The 17,698-nt window shown below is 44.6% G+C and overlaps 1 protein-coding gene across 2 annotated transcripts in view; it reads right to left on the reverse strand.

Annotated features, from left to right (window-relative positions):
- Nucleotides 1-12,335: 12,335 nt before the first annotated feature.
- Nucleotides 12,336-17,698, reverse strand: part of LBHD2 (LBH domain containing 2) — a 52,251-nt gene continuing 46,888 nt past the window's right edge. For both annotated transcript variants that reach the window (XM_080993317.1, XM_080993316.1), the window contains exons 3-4: nucleotides 16,072-16,261; nucleotides 12,336-12,712 (exon numbers count right to left, since the gene is read on the reverse strand). In XM_080993317.1, the coding sequence (XP_080849443.1) occupies nucleotides 12,642-12,712; nucleotides 16,072-16,261 (261 nt within the window). In that variant the 3' untranslated portion in view covers nucleotides 12,336-12,641. The remainder of the gene's footprint in view (nucleotides 12,713-16,071; nucleotides 16,262-17,698) is intronic.

Below are 17,698 nucleotides of genomic sequence, written 5' to 3' on the forward strand. Positions count from 1 at the left end.
TAAATTGCTGTTTTAGGGGTTGTTTTTAAAAGTCTGGAATGGATAATCCTTTTTGCATTACTTTCTATGGGAAAGTGCCCCTTGGTTTTGGAACGCTTTGGTTTTGGAACAGACTTCCGGAACGGATTAAGTTTGAGAACCAAGGTACCACTGTACATTAAAAAAAAAACAAAAAAAACTTTTGTTTTATCAACTTCCCATTCCATTTTCTGTGGGGTTTTTTTTAAGCTTCATTGCTGCACCCTGTCTTTGCCCTTTTATATCGTAACTATAATACAATGATATAAAATTATTTCTGTTGCTCATAGTTCAAATCCTGATGGTGAATTCATCGTATTATAATATTTCTTTAAATAGTTTGAAAAAGGCTTCCATCCTTCCATAAATGCAGTTTGTGGGATGTGAAACACAAGAGCAGTCAAGTACAACATCCCTAGAGTGGACATAAAAGGGGATGTCTGGACCAGCCAGTCGGAACTTCCTGTTTCTCCCAGGCTGGGACAGACTTCCTCTGCATGTGACTAGAGGTGGGCGTGACCTCACCTGCCCAGGTAACAAAAGAGCAGGATTGGTCAGCCATCTCTCTCTCTCTGACTACATTCGTCAAAGAAGCAACATCTGCTTAGCCTAAGATGCTCTCTTGGCTTACAGCCAAGAGAGGACAAAGGAGCTGTCTCCTTATGGGATAGTTTCCAGGTATATATTATTTTTCTAACTTAAGTCTGCTTTCTGGGATCCAATTGTGAACAGAATGTGTGAGTAAACTCTTTTTATACTTTTATAGAAGACTGTGTCATGTCTATCTTTTTATGAGGGACTAAATGGGGAATTACCAAAAGGAAAACGTATTTTAGAGGCTATAGAGAGCCTAAGCAAATGCATCCGCTGTGCAAGTTTAAAAAGGGGAATGTTACTCTGCTAAATTGTAGAACTTGTTAATACAAGTTGAAAAGGATATAATCAAACAATATATCCTCTCTTGCATCCCTGAATTTTCCCACACAGTTCATATTTTAATGTCGCAAGTACTCCCCTTCAGCATTGAATATTCCAGGATCACATTCACCCAGTGCTATACCAGCTGCACTGGCTCCCGGTGGAGTACAGGATCAGGTTTAAGGTGCTGATTTTAACCTTTAAAGCCCTATACGGCCTAGGACTCTCGTACCCACGGGACCGTCTCTCCTGGTATGTCCCACGGAGGACCTTACGGTCTGCTAACAACAACACCTTGAAGATCCCGGGCCCCAGGGAAATTAGGCTGGCCTCGACTAGAGCCAGGGCCTTTTCAGCTGTGGCCCCGGCCTGGTGGAACGCTCTCCCACAAGAAACCAGGGCCCTGCAGGATTTGACATCTTTCTGCAGGGCCTGCAAGACAGAGCTGTTCCACCAGGCCTTTGGGCAGGATGAAGTTTGACTTACTTTCCTTTGTACAAAACAAGCCCGAAGGAGGCCCCCAACCCACTCACAGGTCCTTGTATGATCAGTGGAAACAGTTGGTCCTGGCAAGTATTAACCACTCTCAATTCCAACCAGATAATTGCCACCTGCCCACATTTTCACTTGTCTGAATTAATTCTGAGATGTATTTTAATTAACTGATGTCTTTTTAGGCATATTGTGTTGTTTTTATGAAGTTAGCTGCTCTGAGCCCGGCCTCAGCCGGAGAGGGCGGGATACAAATAAATTTTATTATTATTATTAACATTTCTGTTTGTTGTTTTCTTAGGTTTGTAATTGCTCTCTCTATATATGTTAACTGCACTGCGGTCTTCTTCATCCCTGAATCCTAGATGCAACTTGGCAGTCCCCACCTTGAGAGAAAGAGGTCAAAACGGGAATCGCCCTTCCCTCGCCTTCTGTCACCAGCCTTCATTCTTTGCTTGCTGGCTAATGAGGCTCCTCTGAAACATTTATGACCATCTTCACACAGCCGGCAAAGTTCAGCCGGAATAAAGCTGGCAAGGAAGCTCTGGGCTCTCCGAGTCCCTCAGTCTGTTGGTGGGTGTTAATGAAAGCAGCTGCGCCACGCTGGGCAAGGTGCCTTTGGTGAAGGCGTCATTGCTTAGGACTTTCTTTGTGAAATTTTAATAAGTTTATCGGGGGCTTCGGTTGTGCTCGAAAGCAGGAACTTTTCCAGCAGCGCAAGGTGCAGCTGAGACTGCTGATGAGTCATGGCCGCCCCTCCATTTGTACGCCTCACTGTGCCCAAAGTGGCTAATAAGTGGCTAACAGGATATCACATGAACGCTTTAAGAAGTATTAGAATCAAGTAGAAATAATATCTATAAAAGGGACCCCTGACCGACTCGGGGGTTGTGGCGCTCATCTCGCTTTATTGGTCGAGGGAGCCGGCGTACAGCTTCCGGGTCATGTGGCCAGCATGACTAAGCCGCTTCTGGTGAACCAGAGCAGTGCATGGAAACACCGTTTACCTTCCCTCTAGAGCGGTGCCTATTTATCTACTTGCACTTTGACGTGCTTTCGAACTGCTAGGTTGGCAGGAGCAGGGACTGAACAACGGGAGCTCACCCTGTCGCGGGGATTCAAACCGCCGACCTTCTGATCGGCAAGTCTTAGGCTCTGTGGTTTAACCCACAGCGCCACCCGCGTACCTTATAATAATATCTATAAGTGAATACAAAACAACAACAATGCATGCAACATCACATAAAACAATATAAATAGGTTAACCCAGTGTTTCGAAAGTTTTTAATCACTTTCAGAGCAAAAATTTGCTCGTGCCACGCTGATTTTTCACTCCTCTTTTCTGATCTTTCATATTTGTCAGAGTTAAAAATCCCTGTTCCACATCTAACCATATTCAGCAAATAAAGAATATTATTTTGATACTGTGCAGGGCCGGATTTAGGTTTGATGAGGCCCTGAGCTACTGAAGGTAATGGGGCCCTTTATATGTCCAGCTGTCCTTTGTCAGCAACAAATTGTCGCTGTTTTTTGTATTGAATATATGCTATATGGTAATTTATGGACCTAATAGGTATCTAAAGCCACTTGCATATGCAGAATGTAGGCACCCTATATATAGAAATGAGCAAACCAGTGATATTTTAGGGAGCAGGCTAGCAGGCGGGGCCCTTTACTTGCATCATACACAACACAAAACACTGTTGCTGTATGTAGGTTTTGTTTGTTTTTTATCTTATATTTTGGAAATGTACATCCAGGTTTTTTTCCCTTTAAATTTTTTTGGGGGCCCCAAGAGAGTGGAGCCCTAAGCTATAGCTTGTTTAGCTTATACATAAATCTGGCACTGATACTGTGCTATACTATGTTATTCTGAAATGTTTAAATGTTTCTTTGATTGCCCTTGACTCTTCCTGCCACATTTGTCATTCTGTTTTGCTACACCAGTGGGGCTCACTGCAGCCTTTTTGAACTACTAAGTCAACTTGTTTCTAAGACTCAGAAACCAACTCCTGAGGGATAGCTCTGTAGGTAGAGCATGAGACTCTTAATCTCAGGGTTCAAACCCTGTGTTGAGCGAAAGATTCCTGCGTTGCAGACGATTGGACTAGATGATCCTCAGGATCTCTTTCAACTCCATGGTTCAAACAGACAGCTAAAGACGGGGCCTTTTCTGTGGTGGCTCTCCATTTGCGGAATGCCTTCCCCAGCGTCTCTCACCTGGTATCCATGCTGTGGCTTTTTGGTGCCAGATAGAGACCTTTTATGTTTGTTTGTTTGTTTCCAGGCTTTTTAGAAAACATTTTCATGCTCCTTAGAACTTTCACTCTGCTGGTATCCTCTATTGGCAATCTTATTAAAAACACAGTTTTTAATTCTCTTTTCTATTTTAGCTATTGTTTATGGTTTTAACCTTTATTCTAAACTGCCCAGAGAAGCTGGGTTCTTGGGCCTGTGGGAAAGACAAGTATTGACAAATATAAAAGTGCTGTGTGAGTGAAATATCTAAACAGCCTTCCCTGAAGGGTAGAAAATGCAAAAACTGCCACAGCAAAAAGCTGGGCAACCGTTTCGTGACAGCATCAAAGAGCTCTTCGTCCTTTAAATCCAGGTTCACCAAGCTGGGTCCCTGCAGATGTTTCGGAATACAGTTTGAGCTTGTCCCCAGTTGTTCCATCGGCCTTTCAACAACCTGGAGCCATCTGGAATTTTTTGACCAGCTCCCAATGACAATGCTGGCTGGGGGTGGGGGTGATGGGAGATGTAGGTAAAAACATCTGGAGGGCACCATGTTGGCAAAGCCTGCTTTGTATCGTCTCCCATCAGCGTTCCCATGACAAAGTCAGTCAGTAAAGCGGGGAAAATGTGTCAGGAACCAGCAGATTAAATAAGGTCTAAGGAACTCGTACCTATTTTTAGTCAGACTCCAAGTTAAATAAAGTGGCTTATTCATCGGTGAGATCCTAGATGAATTCCAAAGAGGACAAAGAGGCGTATGTCTTAGCCCTCTCCCCGGCGCTGAACACACACACAGAGCTAATGTCTCCCTGCCTTGTTCCCAAAGTGATTCGGAAAGAAGTCTAAAAAAGTGATTTGCTACATCAGCACAAGGAGCTGTTTGGCTGGTTTTCTGATTACTGCATTTTTCCTCATGAAAAGGAGAGGAAATGATCAAAATAGCCTTGCCTGCAAGCCAAATGACTTCACTATATGCTTCCACATAGAAGTGTCAAAGTCTTGATCAGTCCCAGAGGATGAGAAAAAAAATGTTGGTTGTGCGTTTAGACAGAAATGCTCCCACTTTTACCTGAGAGAGTCAGAGAACTGTTGTGTCCATGGGCTGTTTCTGTTCCCCTGCAGTGAAACGATCATTAGCATTGATAAACAACTACCTGATATTCAGAAGACATCTTAAGGCAGCCCTGTTCAGGGAAGTTTTTAATGTGTGACATCTTAGTGTATTTTTGGTCTTTGTGGAAGCCGCCCAGAGTGGCTGGGGAAACCCAGCCCGATGGGCGGGGTACAGATAATAAATTATTATTATTATTATTATTATTATTATTATTGGTTGGCTTGATGGGGCAAGAAAAAAAACAAGAGAAAAAGTGAGTTCACTCACTCTTTCTGACTCTGATATCTAATAGGTCCAGTAATGCTACTTTAAGGAGAGCAGGGAAGTAATATTTGGACTCCATATTAGCTGAGCACAAGTCAATCCCCTACCCCCTAGCAATATCTTCAGTTTATATTAAGTTTAAGCATATTAGCACCCAAAAGTACTGCATATGTCTAATAATATGGGAGTAGCTGGTTGGTATTTTGTATGATTCATAAATTTAATTACCAGTTCATTCATTAAGTGGTGGGGGGAGTCTAAACTGCTGTAATCCTTTTTTTTTTTTTAAGAGAAGGTTAAGATTTGGCTTCCTTTCATAGGCTGTCAGAATTAATAGACTTCCTAATATGCCGGCACAATCTCATGTAGTGTGCTGATTTTGAAAAGTCTCAATGTGTCTGAGACACTGAGACAGATTAAGAATTTGACTTGGCTTTTTTTTTTAAAGAAGCACTGTGGGTTTCAGTCCCCAAATGTAGTTACCAGCGGCAGCACCAGAAAATAATAATAATGAACTGGGGTGGCAGCAAAGAAGGGGTAAGGCTATTTCTAGGTGGGAGAGCTGTGCCCCACATGTTAAGATCTTTGAAATAAAAATAACATTGTATGTCCAGGAGTCCAGCAATGCCAGTTTAGTATGTCCAGCATAGCGGGGAGGGGCATGGGACAGTTGCCCCAGGCACAAAATTGTTAGGGGGCACAAAATTTCAACATCCGGTGCTGCACACTTTCTGTCAGGAGTCCAGTCCCTGGCTTGATCACACAGTAAGCGTAAAAGGATGATTTATTGTCAAAACAACAGATAACTCCGTACGGCTCTAACACAGCCTCCTGGATCACGATGACCCTTCTGAAGATTCCTTCCAGTTACAGAAGAGATTGAACTCTCTCACTTTGCGCCTCTTGCTTTGTTTCCAGTCTAACAGCCCTCCCCTTAGCCTACTCTTAGGAGGGATTGGCTCAGCTCCAATCTCTCCCCGTTCTGACAAACTGCTTCCTTCTCTGTTGGTGCCAGTTTGCACTTCTTGAGAGCATTGGCTGGGTTCTGCCCGCTCTCAGCCATTCCCTTGTCAACTGGCATTCCAAGAGGTGGGGGCATTGGCACTAGCCAATGCTCAGCCTGCCTAGCAGTTAACCCTCTCTGTTCCTGGCAGCTTTCTTCAGCTGGTTGCAAACCTTCACTGGGATCTGGCTGCAAACCTTTCCTTGGAGCTGGCTCATTCATGACACTTCTGTCGCTGGGTTCTGTTGAAAACAGCTTCTCCATGGGAACCAGGAAGTGACCACTCCAGACAATGGAACAACTCTTCTTTTCTTATCTCTGTGGCTGTGATCTCCTGGGTGATGTGGATGCTGTTAGGCAGTTGAATGAGCATGCGTACTCTTTCTGTTTCTCTCCCTCCCACCCCACCTCTGTGTAGCCCTGTGTGCTGGCAACCCACGCTACACCACTGCAGCAATGTGGGGAGCGAGCTCCTTGTTTTTTGGGGGGGGGTGTGCTCTGAGGAGAGGTTGGGAGGACTCCCAGAACAGCTTGTGGGGTGAGGAGAATGGAAATAATTTTTTTTTAAAAAGAAGATCAATTTTTTTAAAAGAAATGTTTATTATACCAGCTCATCAAATCAGCTCCATTGTAGGCTTTTTAATTAACCAAATACGTCTACAGGCCACGCAATTGTTGAAGGTTATATACAGATGGAAATTTACAAAAAAATGAAAGAACTACAAAGGAGCAGGTTTCAACAATATATTATTCCATAAAATCTCCCCCCCACCCTTCCAAAAAAAAATGCACTGCATGTAATATACTACAAAAATATGATCAAACATCTCAAGGGGGATTTTCTTCTCATTTTTAAGTTTCTACAAAGCATTTTTATCTAGAAGCAAAAATAATAATACCGGAACCACCATTAGGTTTATCAGACAAGACAACACCACTGATAAAACCATGTGATATATGCGATTTCAATAAAAGATTTGTTTTCCTAAACAGTTCCCCCTCTTTCTCTTCTCTATTCCTTGCACAGGATCTTACACTGCTTCTCACTGAGAGGGAGGTAAAAAAAAAAAAAAAGTACTTAAGTGCTAAAACATTTAAGTCCAGGATCAGTACATTAACTGGAGGGGTAAAATATGAGAAGGGTGTTCTGTGCCAGCTTGAACGCAGAAAACTGCAAAAAAATAGATCCTATACTCATGCATTTTCTTCAAGAGAAGGGGGAAAATACATTAAGGTAAACCCATTCGAACTGAGCAGTGACTCAGGCCAATTCTGGCAAACTGGCCAAGCAATCTGAGCCTATGCATGTATGGATAGCAGGATGTGATTCCCCATTAAAAAGATGTCATACCCTGTCATCGACAACCAGGGCATGGGGGCTGGAGCTGGAGCAGGTGTGCTGGTGGGCAGGCAGGTAAGGTGTGCTCCACCTACTCACTCAAAGTCAGGGAGAAGAAGTGACAGTTCTGATGCAGTTGTACATCATTACCAATTGGTTTCAATGGGGATTAATCTATAAACCTATGTACACTTACTTGGGAGACAGCCCTACTGAACACAGTTGGACATCTCTCTGGGTAAACGTGTAGGTTTGCACTATGAGTCACACCACAGATTTTAACTGGATGAGGGTCAGAAGCTATTAATTTGCTAAATGCATATAGCAGGGTTTTCTTTTAAGTGTTAGAGAGGAAATGCAGGCTATTTGGATTCATAAGCACTGGACTGTCCTCTTATAAAAAGGCAAAAGTAAAGGACCCCTGGACGGTTAAGTCCAGTCGAAGGCAACTATGAGGTTGTGACACTCATCTCACTTTCAGGCTGAGGGAGCCAGTGTTTGTCCACAGACAGCATTCCGGATCATGTGGCCAGCATGACTAAACCACTTCTGGTGCAACGAGACACTGTTAACGGAAACCAGAGTGCACAGAAATGCCATTTACCTTCCCGCCGTAGCAGTACCTATTTATCTACTTGCACTGGTGTGCTTTTGAAACTGCTAATTTGGCAGGAGCTGGGACAGAGCAACGGGAGCTCACTCCTTCGGAGGGATTTGAACTGCCGACCTTCTGATCGGCAAGCCCAAGAGGCTCAGTGGTTTAGACCACGGCGCCACCCGCGTCCCTCTTACTCTGCTCATGTTGCTGATGGTAAGCTCTTAATTTACTCTGGAAGTGAACCTCACCTAAGAAACAGCCGACTCCATTGTCCCCCTCTTCTGAATCACGTCTCATTTGCTAAAGTGAAGCCTCCTTGAACAAGCCAAGTATCGAAAGGGAAATGGGAGTGGAGTATTGTGAAGTTTTGGAGACCCTGCTCTCAAGATTGCTAAGCAGCTCCAAGCCTCAATGCTTAAACACATCCATGGCTCCCAAGGCTGCGCTGAGATGCGTTCTTGTTGACAAGCATGGCTATATTCACTTCTTTAAGAACAACAACGGTGTAGCACGCAAATCCAGGAAAAGACCCATGCTTTACAACTTCGCATGCCTGCAGGCGCTTCCCCACAAAGTCACGCAACCCCTTGAAATAATGGGGAGAAGACTTAGAGGGAGGAAGATGCCTGAAGAAGCTCTTGAAATGAATGCTTCCTATGGTGGTCGCAAAAGGACGCTGGTCTTTCAAACCCCTGTACCTCCTTAAGCACAGGAAGGTTGCAAATAACTTAGAGCAGGGATGGGGAACCTGTGGCCTGCCTGGTGTTACTGAACTACAACTCCCACTGTGCCTGACTAACGGCCATGCTATGTTTCGGGCGGATGGGAGTTGGAGTCTGAGGGAGCATGGGCTGCCCGTCCTTGGCTTAGATCATTCTTGTTCCAAGCCACATGCAAGATTGCAGAGGTTGTGCACAGATGAGGCAGGTGGAAGGATGTCTTCCAAGGGTCAATACTTTGGCCCCCCTGGGAATAATGTACAATGCTTTTCCCACAGGGAGACATGGACTACATTGGTAGTTGGAGGGATATTCTGATATGTTGTATTTCCCCATTTATTTTTAGTCAGTGCAAAGTTATTCAGAGCAACTGGTGAAAGAAAGACAGGAGAGAACTGTCAGGTACCAAGGAGGCATCTGAGACACTCCTGAACGATTACACTATAAGCTGGGGGTTCCAGATATTCTTTGGCAAAACACATTCAGCCCACAAGGTCATTTGGTGACAATAAAAATGCAAAATTCAACTGAATTTAACATATTGTTTCCCAGGACAACTACTTTATTTTTTTAAAGGGGGGGAGGCACACCAACCTCCAGTGCCCTCCAAGCAAATCACACCTTTACACACTAAGGTTGCTTTAATGGAGAAAATGTTTCTTTCCCCTCTACTACTAAAACGTCTACTGCACAGAAGTCTTTAAGTAAGTATATTAAAATCCAGCTACTAAGAATGTATAAAAAACTATCTTATTAAAGCATTTGTTGGTCAAATATCTCAATAAGTTCCCCATGCGCTGGGGAGAAAATGTCAAGTTCGTAAGACATCGTGGAAAGGAGCCAGGAGCAATATTAGTCTGTATCACTTACCAGTAGAAAAATCTAGAATTTGGTAACTCCAAAGTTCGGAGACTAGAAAACCCTGGTTCTGTGAGTTTGTTCAACTGGCCTGCTTTATTCTGTTGCACAATATATAACAGAGTTTGAGCACTGTATATTCGGTATAGGATGAACAGAGAAGCAGCAGCATTTTAAGAGCAGTCACACCAGGGTGAAGCCTAACTCTGTAAACTGAGTTATCCCTTAAAAAAAGAAAAAGCATCAGATGCACATTTGTGCACATGTCTATGGACATATGTGTTAATTCTTCATCTTACTTTAAAAAACACACAACCCCACTTAAAAGCCACTATTGGGAGAGTTGGTGATGTTACAGGAACTAGCCAATAGGTACCTTTCCATGCTAGCCTTCATCAATTCCAGCTAAAGCACTCTAAAAAAACCCTTCATATGTGGGTTTTCAAGAGAGGTGGGAGGAAAAAAACTTCATACAGAGGATTGTTATTAAACCGCCTCTGGTGGGAGGAAAAAGCTGTTTACACAGAGGACTGGAGATGTTATTAAATCGCCTGCTACACTTACAATGTCAGATATTTCTTCAGCCTTATTTTTCAGGGCCTGCCACTGAAAGTGGGGTGGCAGGGAAGCAAGTGATGCAAAAATGGGGGGAAGCATGAAAGGATGAACGAGGAAAAGACTTTGGGTTGTGTGCAATGTTAGTCATACATAGATCTATTGAAAGGAATAGACATGACTGACTTAGGCCCATCATTTGCGGAGGAGTACATTTTCTTTAGAGTTTGATTCCCCCGTACCCAAGCACATAAAGAGTGAGCTTTGGTTTCCACCATGTCCTGGAGAACTTTGGTCATCAAAGGTTTTCAAAAGATTAGATCAACAGTACATTGAGAATGAGAAGTCCTTCGTGCCGAAACAGATTATGAGGACATCAAAATGAGGGCAAGAATGAGGTGTAACCGGGCTCCTCTGTCAAAGCACACACCATACAAACCTCTATCAGCTTCACCCCAGTCAAACTGTCATGGCTTCCCTCCCAAAGAATCCTGGGAACTGTGGCTTGATGAGAGGGCTGACAATTAGGAGATTACTAGGCGTCACTCATGAAACTACACAGAACTCTTGTGCCAGTTTAAGCTTACGGTGCAGATAAGGCTGCTAGTATCAGTGGCTCTGTTCACGGCACCTGCCAATTTAGGGAACCTTTTTCAACCCAATGGCTGCATATCCTCACAGGGAACATTCAAATGGCAGTGGTGGGTGGTACCAGAGGCAAAAATCCAGTGGATATGTGACTCTTACTTTCAAATAGCAGGCAACATGAGAACGGGCCTTTTCTGTGGTGGCCCTGATTGTGGAATGCTCTCCCCAGAGAGGCCTGCCTGGCACCATCATCACATGTCTTTAGGCACCAGGAAAAACAATCCTTTTTACCCACTGAATAATCTACAGGCTGTTAAAGCTGTGGGGTAGGTGGACTGTTATTATGACTGTTTTAGTATGATCCTGTCTGTTGTTATGCTTTTTATTATGTTTTCATTATTGTGCTCTGTAAAATGTCTTCTTAATGTTGTACACCACCCTGGGATCTTTGGCAGTGTATAAACAGAATAAATAATGATGATAATAATAATAATAAAACATTCTAGCCACACACAAAAGTCAGAGGTTCCTGCAGCCACAGCTCTCTGTCTTCCATGCAGGCAAGCAAGAGTCATTGTCACAGTTCGAGCCAGGCAAAAGCACTTGAGGCGGCCACGGATCAAGGCCAGGGAGGGGTGTGGCCTGTGGGGTTAGGGGCGTGGCCTAGTGAGAGTCCCGAGGGCAGCAGCATTCAACCCCCGGGGCCTGAGGTTTTCCGCCCCCTGTACTAACGCCTCAGACCTGGCCACACACACGCACAAAACCCTCAGCAGACTAAATAGTCAAAATAAGACATCATGGTGTGAGGGACAGTACTAATTAGGCAAAAGATGCACCCCTTACCTGTTCCAGCCAGTCTTGAGACCCCAAAAATGTATGTAAAAAAGTCAGCAGGGTGTATATATCTATAGCTATATATATATGTGTGTGTGTGTAGATATATATATTTGTATATTTAAAGTGTCATAAAAATAGCAACAATATTTCCTATCAACACCCTGGAGTAAATTCGACCTTGATGTAAATAGCAGCAATTGTTCCCCTGGTTTGGCAGGGGGCGGGGGCCGCTCAGTTACACCACGGCAGAATTTGGACCACAAGAGCATCGTTTGCACAAGTTGTAAGCAAAGCCCAGCCAACCAAACTAACACAGAACTGATTCGATTCACAAGCACTGGTGAACACCTAGTAAATGCACACTGATAAAGAACTCCTTAAACTTTTGTTTCGTTGTCTTTAAAATACGCTGCGTCAGTAAAAGGCTGGGTCATTTTGATTTCCACACAAAAAGAGAGTTTGGGCAATGGGATTAAGTATATTTCCCTTGTTCTGCGCCACTTAAAAGGCAGTCCTAAATATTCTATATAGCCCAAATTCAAAAGTTAAGCTTGTGTCTCTATACAAAAAAAAAAAGGTACAAAGTCAAATGGTGCCATTATATTACATCAATTATCCATAATATCACAGTGCTAGTTTTTAAATGGCTAAGAGAAGAGAGGCTTAATAGATTTAAAGAGTTCTGTAGCCATGCAAACCCTTTATGCATTGCCACGGATTGCTGATCGTAGCCTTACTCAAACAAGGCAATTTCATTTAAAAGTGCTAACTGCAACAAATTCAGCTTGCTCATGTTTAGTTTACATGTTTCGTGTTTACTTTAATAATCACTGGAATGTATTTCCGCAATGCCATCCGCTTCCTCCCAAAGGAGATTTAAATGATATGAACGCCAGCCTGAAAAGGTAAACTTTTTGAAAGGAACAGTTCTAAAGCCTACAAATTCCTGGTCACGTACTAACTTAATTTTTTTTTTTTAAGGAAAAAAAAACCCTTTTGCAATTTTTAAATAGATCACTCTGACATGTCTTCAGAATATGCTAGCTTTCTGATTAAGTTCACACCAAATCTCCGACTTCTGGCCCACTGAATGAAGTTCCTCAGTCATCACCCTCAGTTCTGGTTTCACCGGATTCTGTGCTGTCTCCCATGTCCTGATGTGGCGAAGCACCTGGAGGAGAAAACGTTTACTGGCTGTTTAGTTTCAGATGAACGTTCACTCGTCTGCAACATTCAGCCGCCTGAATCAGTCCCTATTTCATGCTAAGATCAACACTCTTGCAGCACTGTCAAGATACCAGTCCTTGACTTTATATATCCCTTTCTCTTTTTTAAATTAACCAATTTGTTTTTTTAAAAGTGCCAATAGAACAAAAGGGAGGGGGTTTCAAAAATGTAAACTATAAAGTGTCACCCCCGGGAACGACAAAAATATAAAGATACAGCTCCAAAAGGATAATAATACTCATGTCATCTACCCCTTTCTCAGCCTCTTCATAGGAACAGAGAAAGCTGTCTTATATGGAGACCTCATCTGCACTACACATTTAAATCAACATCATAGTACAGTCATACCTCGGGTTACAGATGCTTCAGGTTGCGTTTTTTTGGGTTACGGACGCACCGAAACCCGCAAGTACCGGAACGGGTTACTTCCGGGTTTTGGCGGTTGCGCATGTGCAGAAGTGCTAAATCACGCTTTGTGCATGTGCAGAAGCACCAAATTGCAACCCACACATGCGCAGACACACCGCTGCAGGTTGCGAACGCTGTGGGTTGTGGACATGCATCCCACATGGATCACGTTCGCAACCCAAGTGTCCACTGTACATTGGTACCTCCGGTTGCGAACAGGATCTGTTCCGGAGGTCCGGTGGGATCCTGAGGTTTCTGCAACCTGAGGATCACTGTTCTGTGCATGTGCGCAGCGGCAGACCGCTTCTGCACATGCGCATGCGGTGAAACCCAGTCCGATACTTCCGGGTTTGCCGCTTTTGTAACATGAAGTTTACGTAACCAGAGGGTTACGTAAGCCGAGGTGCTGCTGTACTCTAAAACAGTCACGGCTTCCCCTAAGGAATCCTGGGAAGTGTCGTTTGTCAGCGGCACTGAGCGTTGTTAGGAGACCACCCTAATCCCCATGAGAAATTGCAATTCCCAAAATGGCTTGATGTGTCAGAGTGGTGCATAAGCGCATCCTTGCAGAGAGAGAAGTCAAGAAATGGTCAAATGAACATTCTTGTCTTGCTCCTGCAGCTCAAGGTCACGAGCTCAATGAACTTATGAGGTGTGTCAGAGGCAAATAACTGCGCTAAGGAGAGTATAAGTGGTCTTGTGTTATCAACAATCTGTGGGCTGGAACCTAACCTTCCTGCGTTGGATCGCTGCTGCGAGGGTGCTTTGCTGGAAACACTTCATTGCTCTATTCTGCAAGCTGCCAGTCTGGAATGAGAGGCAGACCGAGGTATGACCCCTTTCTACTACAGTCCTGAATGTGTTTAACTACACAAGTGATCGAAACCTCTTAGGACCCTAGGAATGCTAGAGAACTGTTCTTCTACTAAAGGTAAAGGGATCCCTGACTATTAGGTCCAGTTGTGACCGACTCTGGGGTTGCAGCGCTCATCTTGCTTTATTGGCCGTGGGAGCCGGCGTACAATTTCTGGGTCATGTGGCCAGCATGACTAAGCTGCTTCTGGTGAACCAGAGCAGCGCACGGAAACACCGTTTACTTTCCCACCAGAGCGGTACCTATTTATCTACTTGCACTTTGACGTGCTTTCGAACTGCTAGGTTGGCAGGAGCTGGGACTGAGCAACGGGAGCTCACTCCGTCATGGGGATTTGAACCGCCGACCTTCTGATCGACAAGTCCTAGGCTCTGTGGTTTAACCCACAGCGCCACCCGCGTCCCTTGAGTTCTTCTACTACCTGTCAGTAAAAATATACTGTTGCTGACCTTACTCAACTATCCGGCATATTTTCTTCTACAAGCAACCTCCTCTGTTCAATGCATAGCTGTCAACTTTTCCCTTTTCTTGCGAGGAATCCTATTCGGAATAAGGGAATTTCCCTTAAAAAAAGGAAAACGTTGGCAGCTATGGTTCAATGACACAATTCGGCGTGGAGCTGTCTGCGCTCTGCTCATGCCGTAACACAACAATGAATTCCTCTTCCCAGGAAAAGTCGGGGAAGTGTCGCTCTGTGGGAAGCCATGGCTGTTTAAAGTGGCGTGACACAGCCTTATAGCAATATACACTGCAGATGGGGCCTTCCTCAGAGCACCAGTTAATCTACCTCAGCAAGGTTGCCAGAAGTCAACAAAGCTTTCTAGGAAAGCACTCTGGCGATTGTCAAAGGGACGCACCAGGGTGGAGATGCTTCATCCTGCTGTATTCTTTTCAGAGGGGGGCAGGCTTCTCCTTGGAAATATTGGGGGGCCTGCCCCCCCAGATGGTGCCCCTGCAGGGAGGCCTCTAAAAGAAGGTGGGGAAACTTGGAGAAGACCACTTCTGTATTCCCACGGTCTTCAGATAAGCAGCTTGGAGGGTGACACAGAAAGGAAGACCAGAGGCCTCACAGCTCTCAAAGAGCTGGGAAGGGATGTCAGGAAATCGGCAGATTGTACACACAGCCCCTGTGGCTTCGGAGGCAAAGGGGCATGTGGGATTCTGAGGGGAGCCAGGAGGGTTGCTCTTCTTCCTCCCCGATGAAGAGCAGGACCTCTTGCACCCGAGGAAAGAGCAAGAATGAATTCCAGTCGCCCTCTGAGGGTGAAGTAAAAGAGGTTTCGTAACATTTCGTGACTCACGAGGTGCAAAGCCAGTTCCATGGCACTTCGTGTCTCTGAGGGGCAAAGAAAGAACCAATCCTATGACAGCAGGATAGTTCAGTCAGGAAGAGCATGGCACTCTTAATCTCACGGTTGTGGGTTTGAGCGCCACATTGGGCAAAATATTCCTACATTGCAAGGGGGTTGGACTAGATGACTCTTGTGATCCTTTCCGAGTTTATGATTATGTTACTTTATTACTTCAGGACAGTGGTACCTCGGGTTAAGTACTTAATTCGTTCCGGAGGTCTGTTCTTAACCTGAAACTGTTCTTAACCTGAAGCACCACTTTAGCTAATGGGGCCTCCTGCTGCTGCCGCGCCGCCACTGCGCGATTTCTGTACTCATCCTGAAGCAAAGTTCTTAACCTGAGGTAATATTTATGGGTTAGCGGAGTCTGCAACCTGAAGTGTCTGTAACCCAAGGTGCCACTGTACTCTGAAGGGTGAAGAAAGAAGCTTTGCCCTATAAAAGGTGACCTATGAATACAGCCAACCAACCAACTAATCAATGCAGCAACTAGGGGCAGTATTTAGGGACAGTCAGTGAAGAGGTACCAGCTTGCCATATTCTTTTCCAGGAGATGTTGCACAACAGTGAGCTGGTATATAGGCATGGCATACCCTTCCGCCATTTTGAAAGTGTCATTTCAGGCTCCCCTCCCACCCCCTGGTAGAGGTTAAATTAAATGACCCATACTTTCAAGATCCATTTTCTGCTGTTGAGCCCTCTGCGCAGCGAGGGCCTTCTTGTCCTCCATGGATTTCAGATCGTCCGGTGGCCAACGAAGCTCTCCGCTTTCAACATCCCCCGTCTCGGATGGCTCCACCACAATGGAGGGTAATCTTTTCGACAGCTTGGGGTACTTTTCGTGTGCCTCTGGAAAAGCCTAAGGCGATATTTCATTTCATTTTTTACATTATTTATTATTTTTTGACATTTCTCAACAGAGAGCAAGGGGCAGACAAGTCTGGCTCTCGGGTGCATCAACCCACTGGGGAATTCATCAGGACATGCCCTATGGAAATGAACGTGAACTACACAAAAGCAAGGGGGTTGTTCTTGTGCAGCTCCTGTTCAGCTCAAGGAGGCGCATGGAGGAGAATTTTCTGTGGATCATGCTCCATATTAATGAGTGGAAGTTGAGAACCATTTGCATTTTCTGCTTCACACACCAAAAGGATTTGGAATGGTTGAAGACAAAAGCAAAGATTCATTAACAAGCTGATTTTCCAAATTTCAAAAAAGAAGAAAGGTCTTAACATCACCTAAATGTAAAGGTAAAGGACCCCTGGCAGTTAAGTCCAGCCGTGAACAACTCTGGGGTTGTGGCGTTCATCTCGCTTTACTGGCCGAGGGAGCTGATGTTTGTCCACAGACAGTTTTTCCAGGTCACGTGGCCAGCATGACTAAGCCACTTCTGGCGAAACCAGAGTAGCGCACGGAAACACCGTTTACCTTCCCGCCGGAGCGGTACCTATTTATCTACTTGCACTTTGACGTGCTTTCGAACTGCTAGGTTGGCAGGAGCTGGGACTGAGCAACGGGAGCTCACCCCGTCGCGGGGATTCGAACCGCCGACCTTCCGATCGGCAATCCCTAACAACACCTACTTTTAAAACAAATAAATACCTATTATGTTTGTGGAAGGGGCAGCTTCTTCATGACCAGTAGGTTTGAATGCAATGTCTTCCTGTGGCTATATGCCTTGTTGAGAACGTTATTTTACTGGAGAGTAATCTGGAGGAGCGTGGATTTAACTGATAAAGGTTTATTTTCTCAATTTGAATGCGGAGTCCTTTTCACTCAAGGATGAACACGTCAGCTTGAAACATGCCAGAACATTGAGAAAATGAGTTTTAAAGTAAACCTTCATTGCACCCATGTGGTTACCTCTCTACAAATTAATGATTTGAAGCCGTTCTCATTGGAACGAGAGCCAGGGGTCCCTCCACCCACAACTTCCACGTTGCTTGCTAGCTAAAGTGGTTGCCGACCAGACATGGTTGCCATGGAGGCAATTGAAAAGGAAAAATGGTTTAACATTCACACACAGTCTCTGGTAACAAAAGGCAACGTTTGCACTACTAAATCAAGACCTTCATCTTCAACCCTTTGTGCTTTACTAGCGGTGCTGCGTTATGAGTTATTCATGGTTTCTTGGGGCAACAGTCGTTTGCTGTGATGTGTTGCTATCGATGCCTCATCATTCTGGGGAAGAATATGGCGCAATGCAAACAAGAACAACTGGTGTTTAATAACCCGCTGTGAAAATGCGTGACAATCCCCAACCCAAAGCACGGTGTATGCTCAATTAACAAATATA

Source organism: Podarcis pityusensis (assembly GCF_964106645.2).
Source record: "Podarcis pityusensis genome assembly, chromosome: 1".
Classification (NCBI taxonomy): Eukaryota; Metazoa; Chordata; class Lepidosauria; order Squamata; family Lacertidae; genus Podarcis; species Podarcis pityusensis.